General features: G+C 43.8%; 1 protein-coding gene across 4 annotated transcripts in view; it reads left to right on the plus strand.

Annotated features, from left to right (window-relative positions):
* The window catches only part of ABTB3 (ankyrin repeat and BTB domain containing 3), a 179,833-nt gene that overhangs the window by 90,931 nt on the left and 65,883 nt on the right, over window positions 1–23,019 (plus strand). For all 4 annotated transcript variants that reach the window (XM_074539300.1, XM_074539301.1, XM_074539303.1 and 1 more), the window contains exon 2: window positions 9,467–9,616. In XM_074539300.1, coding sequence (XP_074395401.1) covers window positions 9,467–9,616 — 150 coding nt within the window. The remainder of the gene's footprint in view (window positions 1–9,466; window positions 9,617–23,019) is intronic.

Raw genomic sequence — 23,019 nt, forward strand, 5'->3', positions numbered from 1 at the left:
ACAGCTGACTAATTAGTTACCCTTTTCTGTGGGCTCCACACACTCCAGTTTACCCAAAACTTATTCCCTGGGGGGCTAACATCCTGACCCCAAGTCAGTGAGAGTTCTGTCAGAACTGTCTGCATTTTCTTGGTGATGCATGGCCACATGCAGCCGTAGTACAATTTTGTTCACATGTATTCATAGGTTATGGGGTTTCCTTGCAGCCCCGATGTGTCATGTGTTTTCAGGTTTGATGGCTTACCGACTGCAGACTTAACTAATTTTATTTATTTTATATTTATTTCTTAAAACACATACCTGGTTCCTTCCCAGAAACCTTTAGGACTGATGGTTTAGTTGTTCAAATTGAAGGATGGTGATGATTTTAGCAGCTTTGTGATGTTATGGTAGCATTGCCTGGGCCAGAGTCCAAGGTTTTGGCATTTGTGGAAGGTGACTTAAAAAGCAAAGAGAAAGCACCCAGCTCTGCAGGAAGTGGTGTCATTCTCCCATCAACCAGTCACCTCACCCTTGAATGGTCAGGTGTTTTCACTAGTTGGAATTGCAAACGCTCCTTATTCCTACTGTATATATCAGGTTTGCATCACCTTTTGCATATGTGACTGGCTCCCAAGTGCAAGTGATTGCTCCATAGACCACAGGTGCTTTGTCACACTCACCTCAGTCCCATTTCCAGCTGCTTCCACCTGGGAAATGGGAAGGGTGAGGTTGGTACCTACAATGGGAATGCCCCATGCTCAGTCTCAGCACTGTGTGTCTGTTCTGCTGTGTGTTATTTATAGAGTTTTGGATAAGCTGATGATGTTCCGAAGTGAAAGGGCTGTTTGGCAAGCAACTCCTCCTGTAAAAAGCATACTAATCTTTGCAAATATTGAAGCAAATGGAAGAGGAGTTTTTTAGGGTTTTCAAAGTATTCTTGCCAAGTGTATGGTGGAGTATTAGTGCCACTGCTCAGAAACAGAAGCACATGGTTTTGGAACGATGTGCCTGACATCTGATGACACCTTGAAGACATCTGGTGGCACACAGAGAAAGCAATGGAAAATATGCTCTTTTGGACCAGGCGTTTTGTGCTGCTTTACTGTAGCTGCAGTACCTGGAACATGAGCCTGTTTGGATTGTAGGTCTTGCAAAACCAGAAGATGACGTCCTTGTGTGGGATTACTCATTTGCAGTTTGATCCTCAGTCTGTCTTCTCCAGAAGCCTAAACCAGCATTGTTACAAGAAGCTCACTGCTCATACATGATAGAGCTTCTGGTGCATTGTGTGTCAAACACTGGAGGAGACAGGGCTGGGTCAGGAGAGATGCTGTGTCAGCACTGTGGGGCTCTCAGGCTGTGCCCGTATCATAGTTCTGAACGGGAAGGCTTCACTCCAGGCTGGGCATTTCAGGGGCCCAGGTAATGAATGAAGGAAATTACAGGCTCTGGGAAAGTGTATTATAGCTATGAATCACTGAATCCTCTCTCATTCCTCTGTTATCAGCTGACAGGCCTTTGTCCGTAAAATAAAACCCATTAACGCATTCTTAGTCATTTTTGGTGACTCAAAGGCTTAGACCTTCTTTGAACTCTCAGTCAAAGAGGAACTTGTGCTTGTTTTTAGCCAAACACATTTTTGCATGAGTTAGTACTCCTGCACATTCCCAGGGTCACATTTCTACCAGAGCACATCCCTTTCCTCCTGGAGTTTGTGCCTTAGGTCTTGCTGAGACCACTCTCATGATTCGACTGGGTGCCATAAAATCTGCATTTCTTCAAACTTTCTCACTTTCTGGTACTGCCAACACATTCATTGTGATCTTTTCTTCCGTCAGGTTCCCTGTGACCTCTCAGCTTGTTCTTGGGTCGCCGCACTGAGGCCTGAATGTGTTATATTTATTTGCATGTAGCAAAGAAGGAAGATGGTACTGGCATTTCAAATTGTTCCCCCCCCCTTTTTTTTGTATCTGAATGCCTCCTATCAAAAAGACAAAACCTTTTCCCCAGACATCATGAGTTCTAGGGCAGCATAGTTTAGATCAGGGTAATCTCAAGCTGATGGGTGCTCAACATGAAATTAATGCACTATGTCAGCTCTAACATCTCCTTGCCAAAAAAATCACAACTCTCACTGGAACTTTTATGGTCACTGTGACAGTGGAACAGCGTGACTGAGCAGAGTGCTGGCGTGCAATTTTCCTGTTCCAAAGTTGATAAAATGCCCCTTTGTGGCCAGCAGGGAGAGAGCAGTAGTGAAAATCAGGGAGGTGAAGGCACAGGGTGCCTGTCGGTGCCCTCACTGTGGCATCAGCTGCCCCTCACTGTGCTGTTATCCCGCTTGTTGGCTGTCCAGCCTCTGGATGCACATGGGAAAACAGCATCTTCAGCAGTACCACAAAGACTGCTTTAGGAAACTGGGGCAAGACGTTGGGGATAAGCATGGGGAGATGGATCTCCATTACTTCCCTCATGGACTGGCTTGCTCCAAGTTTACTGCTTTTGTAGTTGTCTCTGTGGTGGTTTTGAGAATTTTGACGTTTAGCAATTCCGTTTGGCAAGACTTAAGATTTTCTTTTCCCTATATCCTCATAAAAATAAATGTAGAGCTATAGTTGGTGATATGGGAGCTCAGTTTCTATGTTTAGGGGGATTTAATTTTTTGATTCTTCTTTGTATTGTAATATATAGCCTGAACAATGAAATCCATCCCACGTTCCACTTGGTTGTGCACCACTTAACTGCTTGGTGCTAGCAGAATATATCCTAATTTATTTGAATTGTTGTTACTTCTATGCCATTTTAAGCAGCAGTGATTGCCGCTCATTATCATTAGGCAAAAACTATTGCCTTTAGAGAGATCCTAATAGGGAGGACATCCCAGTTAAGTAGAATGTGCTCTGCTAAGGAATTTTGTTACAAGAAAAGATGTCACCATCACAACTTGTAATATGATTCTATTACCTTGTCTTCCTGTAGCATCTGCTCTGGTATCTGACAGAGAGGTGCTCTCTGCTTTGGATGATTTAGTTAGGCTCTCAGTTCTGTAATTTTTAAGCATTATTCATTTGCTCTTCTCCTGTTTTTTCCGGGAGAGAATGAGTGATCTCCTGTGGTTCAAGTGTGTTAACTAGAGGCCTTATGATCTTTTCCTGGTTTTCTCTGACACACTTTATTTCACCTTGAATCAGTTACTAAACTCTCCTACGCTTCACTTTCTCTTCTTTCATTGCACTTTCTCTGTATATTAGATATGAATATTACCTTACCTGCATAATGCCAGCATCTTGAGGTGAAGTATAGAGCTTTGTAATGCCTTTTCATGTCGTTGGGTACTGGGTGTTAAAGACACACAAAGGCAGTGTCCCTTTAGTCTCCTGATTCCTGTTCCTGCTCCAACCATCCTCATTTGGGCTGCTCTGCCTGCTGTAAGACTCCAGTTCTGGAAACTTGATCTCACCACCTAGCTTTCCCAAGTGCTTTGCATTTTCTCCATGCAAAGCCACTCCTTGTTATTTAACTGGGTTGGAATGTGTGGAAAGAGGACACTTTGCTCTTCTTGCCTTGAATGGTTTCCAGGACGTCTGTTAGCTGGAAATAGTGGCTGATATGATTAGCTTTAAAGTTTTCCCTGTGCTCTCATTTCTGTAAGGAGAATGTTTTCCATCTGCCTTGCCCATCAGGTGGACAAGCCGAGCCTGGGAATGATGGCGCAGGTTGTTTAAAACAATGGAGACCATAGGGTTTCTTTCCAGGTGTGAGCTTGGCCTGTAGTAGTTTGTGTCACTACATTCACCAGCTCCTGTGCACCTGGTGTGAGGGAGCTGAGCTCAGGGTGCTGCTGATCCCATATCATCCCTCCCGATGGCCGAGCACCTGGCTGGTGCCCTCCTCATGTCATCCTGGTCGCCATGGCTGCCGGGTGTGGGGCTGGGAGAGTGTGCTGCATGTTGGAATACCAGCCAAGAGGGGTTTGCACCTAGCCAAGTATTTTGCTGTTGCAAAGGCAGCTGGCAATACCTTTGGCCCTTTTATTTTTTCCCATTCACCTTTATATAGATGTCAGGAATGCTGTCTGGTGCTGGAAAGTATTTTAGTACATGAGCTTGTGAAAGAAAAGGGGTTGTTTTTTGTTGGTCGTGGTGGGGTTTTTTTGGATTTTTTGTGGTTTTTTTTGTCTGTTTTGTTTTTGGGGTTTTTGTGGGTTTTTTTCCTTTTTTTTTGTTTGGTTGTTTGTGGTGGGGTTTTATTTGTGGGTTTTTGTTTGGTTTTTTTTTTTTTGGTTTTTTAGTTTTTTTATTATTGATGTTTTGCAAGCTCTTGAACTTCTCATGATGATGAGAGAAGACTGGTCTTAAAGACTTTCTGGTCCTGTGTTCCCATGTAATAAAGTTTATAAATTGTAATGACTGAGGGGATTTTCTACTCCTGAAGGTAGTCCTCCTGGGTAAGGTTGGCATTTACTTGAGCAATGCAATATGCAACACCACGTATTGGGGACAGCTCAGGGTTAACTATCATTTTCAGGCTCATTTTGTAGAGCAATTTGCCTTATATCTATCCTGCACACTTAAATTCTATAAACTCTTAGTAGGATCCAGCTATTCCTTGCAGTGGGAGTATTAACTCTTCTCCAGATATATACATTTGCTTAAGATGTAATAGACAAAGAGGGAGGTAAAAGATTATTTGAATTACTTTCTCTTGAAATTAGTAGCACTTAAAGAAAAATAACAAGAGAGCAGCAAAGCATTCATGTTTCTATTCAGACTCTAAATTGGTATAAAGAAGTCTGGCAATCTTTCCAAAGGAATGGATGGTGTAATGTGAAAAAAGTATTTTTGGTGTTTACAGCACTTAGGTTTTTAGTGAAAGCAAACACATTTGTATTAGGTATCTGCTACATTATTCAGCCATAGGTCAATTTGAATCACATTGTTCAGTGGGCGTTTTTATTAATCTAATGCCTTTGAAGAATTGTGTTGTTTAGAGCATGGAATTTGAATACTAAAGAGGAGAGGGAGGAGGCAAAGAATTTGAGATTTGGATGACATTAGATATTGCAGACCCATAAATATAGCAGGGCACACTTCTTACTTGCCTTGTTCTATCCCTTTGTGTACAGCTATATATATATATAAAAATATATATAAATTCAGCAATAGTTGAGGTTTGGGCACCATAGGTGCCATCACTTCAGGAATTGTTTGGGCAAGAGCTGGTATACAAGTGCTCTAAGTAGAGCTTAGATTTTAAAAAATGTTTTTTGAAATGAGTCCTCTGTATTTAGGTGAAGTTTGGTCTGCAATCCCTGTATTTCTCCTGCTCTGAAAAGCTGTAAGAGGTCACACAATGGCTGCTGTGTCTTGTGTTGGGGTTGCTCTTGGCTCTCAGGTCCTTCAGGCTGTTTTGCTGGGGAGACACTGAGGAGCTCTGTTGGACTGCTGCTGGGCACTGAGTTTGGGATATTTGTGTGATGCACTCAATGCTGCAAGGACAGCATTGGTCAGCACTGTGGCAAGCTCTGAAAGAAGTATGCAGGAAAGCATGTATTTTTGTGCCAAAATCTGCTTTGCAGCGCAGGGTGGTGCATCAGCTAAGCCCAAGAGGTGGGAATGTGCATGGGGAAGCTGGAAGAATTAACCGGTGCCCCAATCTCTGGATGAGTTTGCATGAAGGTTTAAAATAACTGCTCCTTTTATATAAAAAGTCTGGGCACCTTCATTTTGTGCAGTACTTGGTTTGGGATTTTTAAGTCCTTAGGGATTGAGCTCTGGCTTGTGCTTTAGCTGGGCCCAGAAGGCAGGGAAATGTGAAATGTATTAATTGTGCATCAGATTTTCTCTATGATGTTGCTTTTTCTCTAGAGATTTGGTGGGGGGAGCATCAGGAGCTTATCACTGTCATTTTTTTGGCATCCTGCTGATTTTAAAATGTATGATTTCTCTTCAGTCTTTCACCTGTAGATTGCAGGATACTCTGAGGCCCAGGGCAAAGTGAATACAGCAGTGTTGGGTATAGCCCATTCTGGATGTGTCCATGCAATCAAGTCCTGGGCAGATCCATGCCCCAGGGAGGGCACAGAGACAAGGGGAAGCACCAAAAGAGGTGACAAAACCCAAATACACGAAGTGCTTTGGCCGTCCTGCAGCACTTCCCAGCAGCTGGGCTGTGGCTGGAGCATTGCTGGGTGGCACGGAGCCGACAGGGATGCGCGATGGAGCCTGGCCCGGGGTTCATCGGGCAGCTGCTGACTGCTTCACTGCAGTGAATCACGGGCAGGAAGAGAGCTAAAATCATGGGCAAAGAAGAGCACAGGCTTGAGTAACCATGCAGAAAGGGAGGACATTGAACAGTGCCAGTTGAGAGAAAAGGCAGGTACCACTGTTCATTTCTGAAGATACTGCACAGAAATCTTTAGTGTGGAATGACAGATAGAACTGGCAGCGACAGCCAGAAAAGGAACGGGGAAAAACTCCTGGTTTCCAGGCCTTTGGAAACTTGAGGTCCTCACCTTCAATACACAATAAGGCTGAAAAAAGCAAATGAATAATACCAATTGACAGAGAATGAAAATAAGGAAGTTGAACTGTAGCCAAACCAGTGAAAGATGATAGTGGCTTTTTAGCATTTTCTATTTATAAAAAAAGATATTTATAATCACAAAGTGTTTATATTTTTCTCCTCCCCTTCAATGCTCTCTTCTTCCTTGCTGTTGCCTTTCATCAGAAAATTTGAGCTTTACATCAAACACTGATAAAAAAAGAGGGGGTTTTTCTTCTAAAAAGCATTTTAGTTGCTTTAATATTTTGGGGGGAAACAGTTGAAGCTAGAAGATTGGCTGAGTTGCATGCCCAAGCCATACAATTCATTTTCTCCATGCTTGTGAAAACCAGATTTGATCCAGCAAAATTATGAGTTACAAACAAATCTTCCATCACCCCACTGGTCATTCGATCTGGTCAGTTATACTTTTGATATAAGAATCAGATGTTTGGCTATTGTGTGTCTCTGCTAATCTCCAGCCCAAGTGTAACCCTTTGGCATGACACATCCTATAATTTGTTAAGTTTTCTAACAATAGCTCATTTCGCATTTCATTGGTGCTTTTCTCTCCAAGAGCCTAAGAATATGCTTCCCTCACTAAAGACAAGAGTAATTAATCATTAGAGCTGTTTGTAAGGAAAAGGCCTAGTTGTGGGAACAGAGTCATAAGCAAAGTAGAGAATAAAATTTTTATATCCCACTGCATCAATCACTTGGAGAAATATCTTCTGTATAAAATTATAGTTTTAAACCATTTGAATTTTATTTGTATAGTTATCTTAAAGCAGTATTTTTTTCTCTGCACTTAAGGTGTGTTTTTGTAGAAAAATTATCCAATTCATTTTTTAAAGATGCCATAAGGCTGATTGTGCTGTATTTCTTGTTTTTAGAAATCTCTTAGAATATTAGATCATTTTTATGTCTGTTTTCTGCAGGGAAGACTCTTCCAATTTGGTCTTAATTTCTATCCATTAAAATGATAAAGAAGAGTCTAAAAAAAATGAGAGAGAATACTTACTAAAATATGCAGGCAAGCCTGCATTTTAAATGCTGGTGTTGTACTTCCCAAGCTCTGTACATCCACAGAATATAAATGTTGATCAGTGCACCAAGTGTTTATGAGAGTCAGCCACTGAGTGATGGCAGGAAAATAGGAAGAGCTTGTTTGATAAGCTGTTGTTGCTTTTATTTCCTTACCTCTTGGCTTTGAATTGTTCCCTCCCCAGTGCTGTGTCAGGTGCCCTGCTCTTTTCTCTCCAGGGCACTTTCTTACGAGCTGTGTTACTCTCTCATGACCTTCTACACATTCATGGCATTGTTACAAGCCTGGCCCAGGGCCAGGGGCTGGGAATTACGTGTTCCTGCTCATCCATCTCCGAGATTCAAACAGTCTATTGGGGGTTTTATTCTGGTGCCACTGCTGCGTGCAGAAGGTGATCCTTGTTTAGGCTGCTGTCTCAAGGCCGTGGTGAACAAGACTTTTGGTCTTGGTGTTCCCAGGGTATACCCCTGCTTTTTTCTTTGGAATGGGCTCATTGAACATGTGTCACCTCTGTCCTCCCAGGATGGATGTTTTTAGGTCCATGCTGCAAATATAACTTGCAGACTCAATTGGTTGCAGGGAGGAGATAGATGTGAGGAGGGGAATCCAAAGTGGTTTGGTGAAGCTAACAAGATAGAGAAGCATTTCCTTTCATGTGCATTTCCTGATCTTGCAGTGCTCCAACCGTTGACAGTTCTATCAATCTACTGACAGAATTATTGGTCATTACAGTTGGGTGTCATATATTTACTGAGCTCGGAAATGAAGTAAATTCTTCCCTTGAAGAAAAACATTAAATATGTACCTCTTCCTTAATGGGTTTTGCAAAGTCTGCTTGGCCCATAAGGGCAGAACCTACACTGTATTTAAAAAAAGGAGTAGTAAAAGCTAATGGAAAAATACATTTCCTACTCTAGCTTGTTTTCAAAGGTAATATTTGGAGATGATATTTAATCATCATAAAGAGGTATAATTCCATTGCCTCCAGTGGCTCTCCACCTGTATATGTCCCAGAGGGATCAGGAAGGTGGTGCTGTGAAAAGCATAGCCAGAGCTGACTGTACACAGAGCCTGGGAAGAGGAGAGCCTGCTCTCCAAGCTGGACCAATGCAGCTGTTGCCCAAGGCTGGTAATGCAGTGTTTGCTCTTGTAAATACATTCTGATTTTTAGCATGACAATGATTTTGGTGAATAAATAGATGCCCTCCATCTATTCCTAAGGGTTTACATGTCATGGCAGAAAGTGACTTTTGTGCCTGAATGAATGTGTATGTAAATCATTTTATGTCAGTAGCTTTATTTTTGCCCTGCACCATAAAAATTCACTGCTCTAAGGGCTTCTGCATAATGGGCTTTTGGAGCCCAAGCAGTTCAATTGCTGGAAGCTGTATTTACAAAAGAAATTCAATCAGCCATCAATGACACTTACAGCATCTTGATGCTGTCCCTTATTTTGGCAATTGACAGTGAAATCCCCTTGCAGGAGAAAGCTGTAAATATGTTGTCTGTCTCCTATATAATTTGAAAGCCAATCTTTAGGAATTCTGAGATACCATTAGGTACCATTTTCTAATAATTTTGTGTAGGTTTAGAGTAGTTTCTTGCAGGCTTCTTTGAAACTTTCTTGAACTCCGCCTTGAGCAATCCTCCTAAGTTTTTCTGTAAGAATTATCCCGAGGTGACATCGTAATCAGCTTGAAGATATTCAGAAGGGCTAACAAGGGCCACTTCTGCGTGAGTCATCGGTGACATTGTGTTACAGATGTTGGTTGTCTTCCAGCTCTGCACATGCAGGCTGTGTCTTGGAATGTCCCCAAAACGATGTGGTGGTGGCAGCAAAGTTACCATACTAGCTGAAATTATATTGGGCTTCTCCTTTCTTTTTATCCAATGTAGGTGTTCTCTGCCTGCCGGACAGCTTGAACCTTCACAAGGACCAGCAAAGGTCAAACAAGCCCGGGGAGGTGCAGATGTTCAGCCAGTCAGAGCTGAGGACCATCGAGCAGTCTCTGCTTGCCACACGCGTGGGGAGCATCGCTGAGCTCAGTAAGTACCAGGCTGTTGAGTGTGTTTGGGTTTCTCTCCTTGAAGTAAAGCAAAGCTAAGAGCATTGCCCAGTTCTGCTGAGGAGAGATGAGGGAGCTGCATAATGTTGGAGATGTTGGGCAGATCTAGCTGTGTTCATGCTTCATTTTTAGTTCATGAAGCTGAAACTATTGGAGGAAAGAAGTGTTGTGCAGACTCGTAGCAATGCCTATGGCTTGTTTGCATACATTGCTCTCAGTTTTAAAGGTGAAAGATGCTTTATTCCATCTTCCCTGTGTTGTATTTGAGAGTACCTCTCAGCCTGGCCAGATTTGCAAGTGTCTCTTGTATTGATATCCTATCTCATTTCAGTGGAATGTCTGTTTTATGATGGGCAGGCAGAAAGCTGAAGGCTGCAAAAAGTAAAGGAAATGTTGTCACATCTTTAAGGCAGATCTACTTCATTCGTTGTTAGAGAAGATCCCATTACCTGCCTATCCTTCTCCAGCCCTACAACTCTAACCTGCAGCAGAGGAATTCACTCCTGAAAGAATAATTGTTTGCTATTAATCAAATAACTTTTTGAGAAATACGGGAATCTGTGATACTTGTGAAAATTTGAAAACTTGGCTTTTGTCACTAATAAATGGTTGGAAGCAAAGGTCATATGCATCCGTATGTGACATGGAGGTAAAATTACCAGAAGTGCTTTATTTAAACTTCTTTTTTCTTAAGAGAGAAGCATTCCAATCACATGTTTGTGGTCTAGCTAGATACAGGAAGCTGTGTATGGGAAAACAGAATAATTCAGACAAAAAAAGTGGGGTTTTTTTTCCGAGGTTTGTGAGAAATACTATCAACTATTCTTTTCCTGAGGTCTGTTATGAAATTTTGGGGAGAAATTGAAAATTCTCAAATTCATGAAGATATAGCCTACCCAACCTACTGCTGTTCTTATTGATGAATTGTGTGTGCATTTTTTGAAACTTCCTGTATCAATGGGAGTCTCCTCTGTAGCTCCACCCTATCATCATGGTTCAGTTCCTCCTGTTCATGGGCCATGATGTGGGTGCACCAAGGATGTTTGTCTACATTTCAGCTTGCTAATTTTAATTTGCTCTGGTGCAGCATCAACAAGCCAAGAGCCTTAGTGTGAAGTGTTTCTCCGTCTCTGGAATCAGGTGTTTGGTGTTATTCAAATGAAGTAATTTATGCTCATTTATTTCACGTGCATGAAACCCACAACAGTACTGTCTGTGTGCCAACTAAATTATGCATGATACAGCTCTCTTTCTTACAGTTCATATGGTTGGGGTTTAATATATGAGTAATTTGTGGGTATTTCATGATGGGTGGGGTTTTTATTCTGGATTTTTTTGGACCTTTGTACTCAACGCAAAAAGCCAGACTTCTTAGATAGAGCACCTCATCCCATATTACAGTTTGAACTCTATCACCTCTAAGTGTCCTACCTTAGATTCAAATGCTTGGTTGGTACATCTGTTGACTGCAAACAGAGGCAAAACACTCTTCGGGGTGGCCAGGTGGAAGAACAGAGCGCTCCAGTGGGAGTTGGATGCAGCTGTCAGAGAGGTTGGCGCATCCAGCAGGCTGGTAGCCCTCCAAAAAGCCCTGTGGCCAGCTCGAGGGATCCTCCCTGGCTGCTGCAAGCAGATGCATGTCAGGGAAGCAGCAGTGGGAGGAGCAGCAACTGGCAAAGCTTGCAAGGCTTGATATGCTCAGTTGGGTAGAAATCTCTGCTGTGGAGCAGTGCCGGTGCAGAGTTCAAAACTGAGCTGTGAAATGTGGAAGGAGTTGCAGCATGTTGGTGGGCAAAATGGTCGTGAGTTTGGAGGAAAAATCATGAAGTGGGAGGAGAATGGAGCAGTGAGGGAATACAAGTAGTTTTGCTCTTTGTTCAGTGCTTGTGTGTCTGTCTCTGGCATCAGCAGTGAGCCAGAGGTCACAGCAAAACCTCTGCCATGGAGGTGGGTGGGGAACCACAGCATGGGGCAAAAGGGCAGAGCAGGGGAGAGGAGATGGCAAGAGCACCTGGGAATCATAAAAGCATGAAGGCAGGAGGCAAAGGAGGATTTATTATTGCCCTGGTGGTGTGAGTGGGATGGACATCGTGGAGAAGAAAGAGGATATGGCAAGCAGTGCCATGGAGAAAGTGAGATATGAGGGAAGGATTGAATAGGGAAAGGTGCCTGCTTTTGAGGGAGTGAATAAAGGTGATGAGGGAGACTCTCTGGATAGGAGGGAATTAAGAGGATAGCACTTGAGAAGATGATCATCAGGAGGAAGGAGGAGATGGCAACCAGAAGTGGATGACAAGGACAGAAACTCGGCTTGTGGACCAGCAGAGGAAGTAGTCCCCAGGCATGTGTTTGCATTTTCCCACCATCTTGCAATATCCCAGGAGCCAGGATTTAATTTCTGTTCACTTCAAAAGAGCACAAAAACAAGGGCAAGACTAATCTTGTAATAAAGCAATTTAATTTTATCTCAGGAAAAAAATATTTTAAAAAGCAATTCTAATTGAATGAGATTTCCTATAGTTTATTGACATGAATAATTAAAGTATTGTAAGTACACAGAATAACTGGAATTAACAAGTGTCTGTGTGCAGAGGAAGGGCTTCCCTTGCTCTCAGTTATACCCAGCATCCTTGCATGGAGCAACGTGACCAGCTGCTGAGCTGCTGGAGGCTTTGAGACCAGGGAATCAAATCTGTCCCATGGAAGACAACAGCTTGCAAATGAGACCTATGTTCTGCCCAGCACCTGTATTTCTGCTCACATCTTCTAATTTCTTTACAGTCTGTCCTAGGTGAAGAAGAGATTCACAGGGTAAAAAGCCTTGTATCATATGCTACCTTTACCTTGCCCTACCCACGATGGTCCTTGTGTGTCTGCATCCTTTGTTTTTTCATGTATTGTCAGTGTATTAGAAAAGACCATTCAGGTAAGCTGGGTCTCCCTGGGTGTGACAGAAGGTAGGAGAAAACTGGGGAAAAGTGGGATGGCAGATACAACCAGATGGGGAGGGCAGCACCAATGGTGATGCTGCCATTGAAGAGTCCTCCTAGTCAGACAGGTGCAACTGGACTCATGGGTGCTGCCCTGGTCCTGCCAAATCCTGCTCGCCTGGTGCTTCTGCTCTCATCTCCAGGCTCAGCAGGCAGGAGGGATTGGTCCTCACTGGGACCCGGCCTGGCTGGCAGTGGCAGTGCCACTGGCCATGGGGCTCTCTCCAGAAAATAGGAACAAGAGGTGATGTTGCTGACTTAGGGGGAAAAAAAGGGAGGTTTTGTCTCCAGGACTTAGGAGGAGAATGTGAATAGACACCTAATTCTGCACCACAATTACAGCAGAAGAGCAGCATGATTCCAAGGCAAAGGCTTAAAAAATTAATGTGAAACCTTATTCATTAAAATATAATGAACATGGCAGAAAGTTAAGGAACAACAATAAATCTGGTCTATATTATATTGGCATTTAGTATTCAGCTATTGTAATTGCCTACTATGGTGTGTTTTAAAATAACGTAATTTCATTTGAAGTGCTTATTATATAGACAACATTGGGAAGAACTGAAACACAGCAAAAAATAATTTTTAAACAGTAAATAAAAAATAATTTTTAAACAATGATTTTAAACAGTAGCCTGACAGTATTTCACTGCTGAATCTTAGAGAAAATATTTCACAGGACTTTTGTTTTTCTTTTTATTCCCCCTATTTTTTTTTCCTTGAAGATTACTGTATTTGTAGACCTGACCTAGCAGAGAAAGGGAGTAGATCTGTTTGGGTTTTTTTCAGAAAGTTTTTGGGATTTTCCTAGATTTCTAGTACATCTCTTTCATTTCTTCCCTTTCAGATGTAAAAAAAAGTAGACTGAGTAGTAAAAAGACAGGAACATTAGGGAGAGCTTTTGCTGTGGAGAAATCCCATGATACTGCATTTTGACCTTTGAATATTTTTCCTAACTTCTTTATATGCATGTTTGCAATCCACAAAAATTTATGTTATATTTGACTACATAATGCTCCAAGACATCTATTCATCATCCATCTAAAAATACTGCTGCTGGCTTGGAGACCAAATGCAGAAGGAATGAGGCTCATAACTGAAGGTCATTGCTGTTTTTAGGGTGAAGGAGGACCCTCTTTCTCTTGAGTGTGCACACAGCTGCTGAGAAGGCAGAGCAGAGCCTGAAAGTGCATTGGGCACCAATCCTGGCCCCAAGACACTTGTCCTTCACTGCCTTGGGGTAAAGACTGTCAAGGTGTTAGTGTGTGACGTGGGACAACCACCCTGTGCTGACGTGTGTTTGTAGGTGTCCTGGGTTGACTATATGATGCTTTTATCCCCAATCGTCTCATTCTGTTTATGTTGAATAATAATAAGTTTTGTACCTTTAAGAGTGTTACAGAGAGTGAAGGGGGAGAGAAGAAGCGCGCAGTTTTGTTTTTCAGACACTGCACTCCTCCACATTCCTGCTCCTGACTGTGTTGTCTGCGGACAGACAGCGGGACAGAGAGCTCTTCTTTTGCTTTTTAGTTAGTGTTAGCTAGCTGAGGCAAAGAAGTTCCCTGGACTGTTTTTTCCCTTTTCTTTGGACCTCTTGGAACTGCTCTGGACTGAACACCCAGGAGAGCACCGGCAGCTGCAGCTGTGGCCCACCGGGCCGGCCCTGGCCTGCGACAATTCCAGCACTGAGAGACTGATCAGAGACTGAGTGAGCTGCTGCTTGAACCCGGGGTTTTTCTCAGTTTGTCATCTCTTTTAGAGTGGCAAGGGGTCTCATTGTTTTGATACTGTTTTGGTCTTATTGTTTAATAAACAGGGGGTTTTTTTCCACCTTTCTCCAAGGAGGTATTTTTCTTTCCTCCCGGACCAGTTGGGGGGAGGGGCCGATTGGATCTGCTTTTCCCACCGGAGCTCCTTTGGGGGGATTCTTCCCCAAATTTGCTCTAAACTTGGACAGTAGGGCTGCAGACGGCTGTGTGTCTCAAGCAGCATGGGGAGATAAACCATGGCTTAGGGTGTCATCCAAAACATCTCTTAGTGTGTGTCTTGAGGTTAGAGCAAAAAACTGTTAGGGGCTTGTTTTGGGTGCTAATAATGGCCAGTCTCCTATGGCTTTCCTGCGTGAGAAGTTTGCCACACAGACTTGTGCAAACCTCAGTGACTGGTGCTGGTATCACTTTAAGTGTTAACCACAATGAATAATCATTTTCATTTTAAACTGTGATAATCTGAAGATATGATTTAACACTGCTAGTATCAGAGGTTTTTTGCTTTTGAATGGTGTTTAACTTAGAGCAGTCCCTAGATGTGATATTCAGGCTGGTATTTCCTTCCTGTCACCACTCAGGTCTCAGCAAGGTTTTCCTTGTTGTCATTGGAAAAATGCCGCCCTCTATCCCCTTTTTTCATTACCCAGGATCATCTTTTTGCATCCACAGTGCTGAATGTATATATTTCCAAAATAAAAGCCTCACAGTGGATCTTGGCACCCTTTTAGGGATGAAAAGAAGGGTTACTGCTCAAGTGTAAGTAGGAATGTGATTGCACATACTGATACTGTTTTTCATTTCTCCTCGCAGCCTCAGCTGAGGAGATGATGAAAGTCTGCATCCCCTCCCTTGCCTTTTCATCTAGTCTCAATCCTCTGCAGCCAACAGAAAGGAGCACTGCAGGAGTCATACAAATGGATTCATGCGCTCCAAATAAGAGGTTAAACCTAGGCTTAGAAGCAAATGCCAGGGTAAAGGTGCTTGCTGGAAGGGTGGCATCTGAAGGAGTGTTGTCACAGGAATGTCTGCTAATTTAGTGCCAGAAGAAAAGCCCTGTTTGTCAGATGTATTTCTCAGACTAAGCAGCATTTGTAGAGTAAGACCAAGCTTATTCCCTGTGAATGGTTTGGTTCATGGAGCACAGTGCTGAGCTAAGCAGAGGTACTAGCCCAAACCTGCCATTCAGATGGAAGTGCTCCCTTCAGTATAGTGTTTGGCCATGGACTGACAGCCTGTGTATCACTTCTCCAGATACAGTGATGCTTTTCCCAGTTTTCAAGGGCCCTCCACTGGGTTATTGCCCGAGGTCTTTAGGTCCTCACTCACCCACTTTCTGGGTGTCTAATTAGCTACTCCTCCTTGCTGATATCCACACATCATCCAGTCTGTGTGTAAAAGCTAGAAGTTGTTGAGATGTTACTCAACAGAGAAAGCCCCGCCCTCAGCAGAGAACAGAACGCAGATGAATGCAGTGCTTCAGTTGTTAAATGGTAGGTATTTTCTTGGCTCTGTAAGGGCTGCCTGGTTGCACGCTTCCCTAGCTGCTACCCCCTTCTCCCTGCTGCCCTCTCTGAGTGAGGGACTACAGCCTCCATTCACTGTCTGCATCTGTGTACAGGAGGGGTTGTGGCTTGCTTAATAGTCCCAAACAACATCTTGCTTTTCTTCTCTTCCCCCTGATACCCACTGTCATCAGCCATAAAACAATACATTTATTTATCAGGTGAGATGAAGTGTGAGAGAGGATGATTTGAAAATGCCAGGTTGCACCCTACTTTGACTTCCCTGTTGACCAAGGGAGTGGATTTCTGTCTTGGGTAGCAAGGGCAGATTGTCTTGTTGCTTGTCTGGATCCCGAGCTCCTCTGGGAGTCCTCTGTCTGCCTCCATGGGTGAGACTCAGCCACCATTGCCTTTCCTGGGCACAAGTCCAGGGTGGTTTTGTTCCTCCAGGGCTTCCACCTCTTGTGTTTAAGCCCACTCAGGTTTGCTGCTTGGTGGCAAAAGGCATCGCTTTGGTGGCTGGGGAGGGCTGGAGCTCCAACCTCCACCTGCCTTCCCCAGTACACCATTGTGAACACCAATGTACACCAATGTGAACTCCTGCAGAACTCCCCATTGTACACCACATTTGAGGTACAGACTCTTTTTCCCTCTGAACCCCTGCATCACAGCACACTTGGGATTCAAATGGCATTTTCCTTTCTCTGCAGTCCTTCTCATCCCTGCTGTGCAGAGCACAGGCAATTCGTCAGGTCAGGGTGAGCACTCCTAGCTGGCCTGTCCAACCATTGGGGCTCTCAAATTTTGTTTAAGGACATGGGCCAAAGAAAATCCAGGAATGATGGTCCATAAGGCATTGGTGTTCTACAGAGTGAAGGCTCTGCATTAGGTTGGCACATGAATAGCTCATCCGAGTCAAAGCTTGTTTTATTTGAACTTGATGTGGCTTAAGGGGAATCAGACACAAACATCAAACTTGCCATGTCAGATTGGAGAGTCCAAACGTATAAGTGTTGTTATAATAGGTATGTGAACTTGAGAGGGTTTAATTATTATTGTGGCTTTTTAATGGGATGTATCCAATCCTAATTTATCAGTCTTCAAAGGCTTTGCAAATGCTAAATTGCATGCAAACACTTACTCTGTAATATAAATAGAAGGTTCTTGTGATGGTGGGGTAAGTGAAGATAAAAAGATTAAATGATCTGTGGGAGGCCACAGAGAAAGTCACTGCCAGAAAATGGTCTGCTTGCATTCTGGTCCTGTCTTCTTAATTCTGAGTCTGAGGCCACAGTTTCTTATTTTGGTCTTGTGTGGAAGAGATGAATGGCTTTTAAGAGAAGAAAAGGTTGCCTGTGGTAGTAGATAGGGGCACAGCGTGGGACAGCAGGGATGGCAGAGTTGGGGAAGTTTCTGCAAGGTGAACTCAACGATGAATTTGTTGCATATTGGATGTCCCACTGACTGTGGGTTATGGCACCCCAAGCACACCCACAGCCTGAGGCAGCTGGAATAAGATCTGGAATATACAGTGTGCCAAGAACAACTTTTTATGTTTGAAGATACTTTGTGCTAGGAGCATGCACACTGTGAAATACATTCTGCACACTTTGTAGTGTGCAGCCACTCTATCTCTGTGCACACTCCTTTCCTGGTATAGATGAGCAGTGTTCAGTTAACAATAGAAAACCTCACAAAAAATCATTTGAGGACAGGTTTTGCTTGAGTAGTTTTGGCTCAGCTGACTTTTGAAACATGGAGATTGATGTACCGCTGGAGAGAGAGGATCGTGGAGGAGCAGTGCAGCTGGAATTGAGAGTGTAGGGATGGCTTGGGTGGCTGAGGGTGGCCTGGCACGGGAGACACAGCTCAGCTGCTCATATTCACCTGCAGTGGTGTGCTGACAGGTGTGTGCACCAGTGTGCCCCTTCGGTGCTGAAACCAGAGGGGCAGAGGCTTAGCTACACTCTGGGAAGGATGCAGAATGGCTGTGGCTACCAGCTAGCGGCCTGATTAAATAGACCATGGTTTATTGTCAGGATTATAAATTCATGTTTCCAGTACAGTCTCCCCAGAGCTGGTTGTGAGCAAAACCATAGATCCAAGACTTTTGTATTGAAGTGTGAAATGAATCTAGGTCAAGAAAATTAGTTTTGCACCTGGCTCACATGCTTGTAAGGGGGGAATCTACTGACCATGACATGAAGTTGGCATCTAGAATGCAGCTCCCTGAGGCATACTCCTTCTTTTCATGGTCTGGACAGGACACAGGAGGTTGTTAAGGGCTCTGAAAGGCAGACACATCTCTTGCCTGTGTCTATGGCCTGCTCTTTGCAGGAGGAAATATTCACCCAGGAAGCACAGCGAGGCAGTAATGCTGCTGCAGTTAACATGCCCCACTGCAGGGCATGATTCCCAAATGCAGACTACACACCCAGGAGTCAAGGACGGCTGGAAGGATGACCAGACCAGCGTTATCAAACTGATGGGTGCTGCCTGCACAATGCTGTCTTGCTAAAAACATGGTCTCCTGCTGCTTCTCACAGTGCCCCAGCAGGGCACCAGGTGGGAAGACAGCTGCAGTGGGAACAGATGCTCCTCTCTCTCCCCTGGGTTTTGAAGGAAAGACACAGGTCAAAGAACTGTGTGGCTCGTTTCAGTGTACAAAGACATCATTGCTAAGTTGTTCTGGTAGGTTTAGGACATGCTTTCGGAACAGCAAAAACATGAGGTAGGTGTTATTAGGAGGGGCTGCGTAAGGATCTGTCCGTGTCATTCACGTCAGGGCTGTGGCTCTGCAGGCATTCTGTCTGCTGAATGGCAGTTGTTCAGTCTGAAAGAAGTTAGGCTGCTCCTAAGCAGGTGGGGTAGCATAGCATCATCAGGTTCATCGTGATAGATTGGAAAATCCCACAGGAAGCTTCTCAGACATGGGCATTGGGCATCTGTCATTTTCTTTCTCTGCTTTCTTTTTTGCCTTCCTCTGCCCCCCATCCCCAGTACAAAATTGGAAACAGATGTGTTATTCTTTGAACACCAGGCTTTAACATAGTAAAAGCAGTGATAATAGCTTTCATTTTTTTTTAAACAAAGTTTAAAAAAAAAAAGCTTCACTAGTCACTGCAGAGAGGACTTAGACTGAAGCAGTCCACTTGCATGCTGTATGTTGCTGTTATATGTTGTATTGCACCCCCATGCAGATGGGAGCAGCTTTAGCTTTACTTTGCCTGTCACATCATATCTGTGGCTTGAACTCAGTGAAGCTGTTCCCTAAATATTCAGTGTTGCCTTAAACCAGGCCCGTGTCACAATATGCACATTACATAATATTTTCAATCTTTAAATCAAATGTATGCGGACCTTGCATTCACCAACCGTGCTGAACTGAGAGCAGCAGCAGTGGGCAAGCCCTGCTTCGGTTACAGGCAGGGGGAAATGCTGGCAGCTGCAGTGGCAGCTCTGCACACACTGTGGTGCAGAGGTGTTTTCCTGGGTTTTTGGTAGCTGGTGTGCAAGGCACAGCCTTTCTCCTCTGGGCTGATGAGATCCAGTGTGGATCCGCACTCCTGGAGCCCTTCCCCATCTGGAATCAGGGCTGCAAGGCAGTGTCAGCCTGGGGCTTGCTGCTGCCTTTGCTGCCCTCTGGGAGCCTGTCCTCTAGTTGTGCCTTCTGAGCTTTGGCAACAAAAATGTCCTGAAATGTCCCCCTGCTTCGCTGTTCTTTTTCTTTTTTCTTATGTTTATGCTGCACATTGTGATGTTTTCATCTCCCTGGCTGTGCCTGCAAAGCAGTTTGTGCGTTGGCTCACTTGGCTTATGATGCATAAATTACAGAAGTTTTCATTGAGTTTAATTTTAAAACAAAATAAACTTGGCAAGCTCTCTTGTCAGGCAGATCAGCTCCCCACTCCGTTCTTCAGGTGGTGGTACAGGGTGAGAATTTGATCAGTGGAGAGCAAAGCAGGGATCCATGCCAAGTCCCTTGGGTCCTGGTGCCACAGCCATCAGGAGCCTCATTCATGGAGTCACAAAGTCAATGCAGCTGCTGGGAATTTTATTTTAGATGTATTCTTTCTGGAAATGGTGCACCGAGGAATTTATTGGCCTTTCAGATGTGTTCAGCTGATACAGCTGAGACATATTTTCAGGGCCAAAAAAATAGCAGGAAAGTGCTGTGAGCAGGTAACCTGCCCTTGCAGAGCCTTTCTGTGCTGAGCACAGCCCTGAACAGCAGAGGCGGCTGACACTGATGAAGGGATAGCACAGACTTGTGAAGAGGACTTGTCTTTCTGTGCTTGGCCATAAATTCAAGGTTGCCCTCATTGTTCAGATGTAGCACAGCTTTTGCAGCTGGCAAGGAGATCATGTGTAGTTTGGGTTTCCCACATGAGGCTGGAGTTGGCTGATTGCTGGAGAGCAGATCAGTGAGTCCCATCATGAAGCTGATTTCACATCTGTGGGCTTTGGGGTGCCTTGGAATCAAAGAGTTTCAACTCTTGGTACATTCTTAGGAAGGAAATGGAGAAGCAAAAGCATATTAATAAGGAACAATAGAAGGAGCAAAACCTGGTAGGGGTTCAAGACAGCACACACACGCACACCTAGAACCAGATGTTGCACTGTGCTACATTTTACAGAGTTTGCCTAAGTGCTGGTGTGCAGTGTGTGCATGTGCCTGTCAGCTTCCCCGTGCCTTCCTGGCCCCAATCCTGGAGAATAGATGTGCTAAGGCACGGTCTCTGCCCTGGAGAATTGTTGCTGTAACTGGATGCGGCTGAAGGAGGCAAAGGGCACTAGGGCATGTATCGGATTGTTCGAGGCTCTGCTGTGGAATAGAACAGAGCAGTGATTCCTGTCCTTCCTCTACAGCTCTGCCCAGCGGGTACCAGTATAATGGGGCTTTTTATGCTTGCTTACTGTTCTCTGTGAAGCTCAGTGTTTTACAGGTATTGATTATTTAGGCTTTGAGTTGACCTGAAGAAGTAAGTCAACTTATTGGTAAAGAAATCTTACAATAATTGTTAATGTAGAAATTATTTCAAATGTGACCAGAGAAAGCATAGCAAAGGCAAAAGAAAGATCTAAGCCATCCGTTCTTGGTATAATGTAATTAAGTGAGACTTAAATATAAAAAGCATTAATTTAGCTTTAATGGTATGAATTGGTTTGGATTTTTCAGGGGATGCTAGAGGAAATACAGCATAAAAGGATGCACTCCTTATCACATTGATATGGATTGGAGCTTCACCTTTCAGCAAGACTTGAGTTTCTCCAGCCTTGCATCAGCAGTGATGCTTAGCTGCCTGTCCTGCTCACATCATTCTTGCTGCTGCTTTCCCTTCTTATTCACTGTGCAGCTTTCTCTGGTCCTGGGTGTGTCACTGAGGTCACATCACTCCAGTGCTCAGGGAGGAGCAGGATGAAGTAATGCTGCTGCCAGAATCTGGGCCGAAATTTCATCCTAATTTTTATTCATCATTCATGACAGAAGTCAGAGGCATTCTCTAGAGCCTGCTGTCTCAATCCACTGAAATGAGACTGGCTGTGTGCTAAACTTTACCCACATTCTTCAGTGCTGTAATGGCTTGGGTTTGAAAGGCTGAATTTAGTGTGAGTCTCCCTTTTTCTCTGCCTTTGCTATTATTGTTAAAGCTGCATGTTGCAGCCAGCATTTCTATGCAAATTTTTTGCCTTCTGGAGAAAAAGGGGGAAATTTAATATCGACAAGGCTGCTGGCAGTTGAATTGGCCTGTGCTAGACTTGGCAGTGCACATTTGCTGTGACTAGAGTGAGCTGAGTGAAGGAGGTGCCATAGTTTCCTGCTGCTTCTGGTTGTCTGCAGAGAGCCTTGTGCAGGTCTGGGGCGTCATCTCAGAGGCACATCTGTTTCTTCTGCAGACCTGATCCTGCATACTTTCCACATGCATAGTTTCTCTTGGAAATTATGAGCATGCAAGGCTGCAAGATTGGTCCTATCATGGCAATTTCCTGGCAGAGGGAAAAGACAGAAGCTATTTTTAAATAAAAGCTTTGAATCAGAAAAATACTGCAGAGTGAAGCAAAAAGTATGTGTCAAAACCCTGAAATCATGGACTCTTCAGTTTCCTCATACCAGTAGTTTTCTTCTCTTCATGGTTTTAAGGCTATGTTTTTGGAGGATTGGGCTGAGATTTTTAAGTGAGACATTTCTGTTCTCCCTGGTTCACATTATCACTGCAGCAGCAGCATTTTCTGTGTGAGTCAGGCTGGAGAGAGGTGTTCAAAGGGATGGGACTTTGCAAAAACCTGTAGTTCAGCCATGCACACGGTTCTCCTTTAAGTTTGCCCAGGAGTTCATTATTTATCCCCCCACAATTGCTTTTATGCTCCTACCTTGGTGTACATCTTAAACTTTTTCTTCCAAATTTGTGCTTAGTGGTCACTTGGGAAAAACAAATAAGAGAAAGTGTGTGACTTCTTAACAGTGGAAAATTATGTCCTCTTTTTCTCATCACTTGCTTTTGTATAGCTTAAGAATGACCCAAAGGGCTCTTGCTCAGATTTTAATTTAAAACAAACCAACTGATTTGATTCGAGATCCTTATTTCCCCCAAAAGCACTCTCGGAGTGATTTGAACATGTGAAAAAAAGGCAGTTTAAACCACAATTGTTTCCCTGCCTTTGATAGATTGGTCACTAGACATAAAATTCACTGCCTCAGAGAGAGGTGCTTTAGTTAATTAGTTACAATCAGTGTTGTGCTAAGAGACTGCACTGCTGCTTGCCCATGTATTTGCCTGGTAATCTCACTTGCTGGCTTTGCTCATCCCATTTCCACATGTTGTGGCTAGATTCCTATATCTGCTTTGTGAGGGAGTGCCCCAAACTAAATTGGTGTAGGGAGATGATGAGAATCTTCCTCTTTGTCCTCCTCTGTGCTCTGGGAACCTGGGGGACCAGGTGAGCCTACTTCATAGGTTTTGCTTTTCCACTAACGTGAAGTTTTCCAGGCCTAGCCTGGACTTAAAAAATTAATTTTGGTTGCACATTCTTTATATTATCTTCTAGCAATATTCCCCCCCTTTTTTTCTTCACCCACATGCTCATTCATATCCTCCTGCTGTGCTTTCTGTGTTATCT

This window comes from Zonotrichia albicollis, chromosome 4 (assembly GCF_047830755.1).
Source record: "Zonotrichia albicollis isolate bZonAlb1 chromosome 4, bZonAlb1.hap1, whole genome shotgun sequence".
Lineage (NCBI taxonomy): Eukaryota > Metazoa > Chordata > Aves > Passeriformes > Passerellidae > Zonotrichia > Zonotrichia albicollis.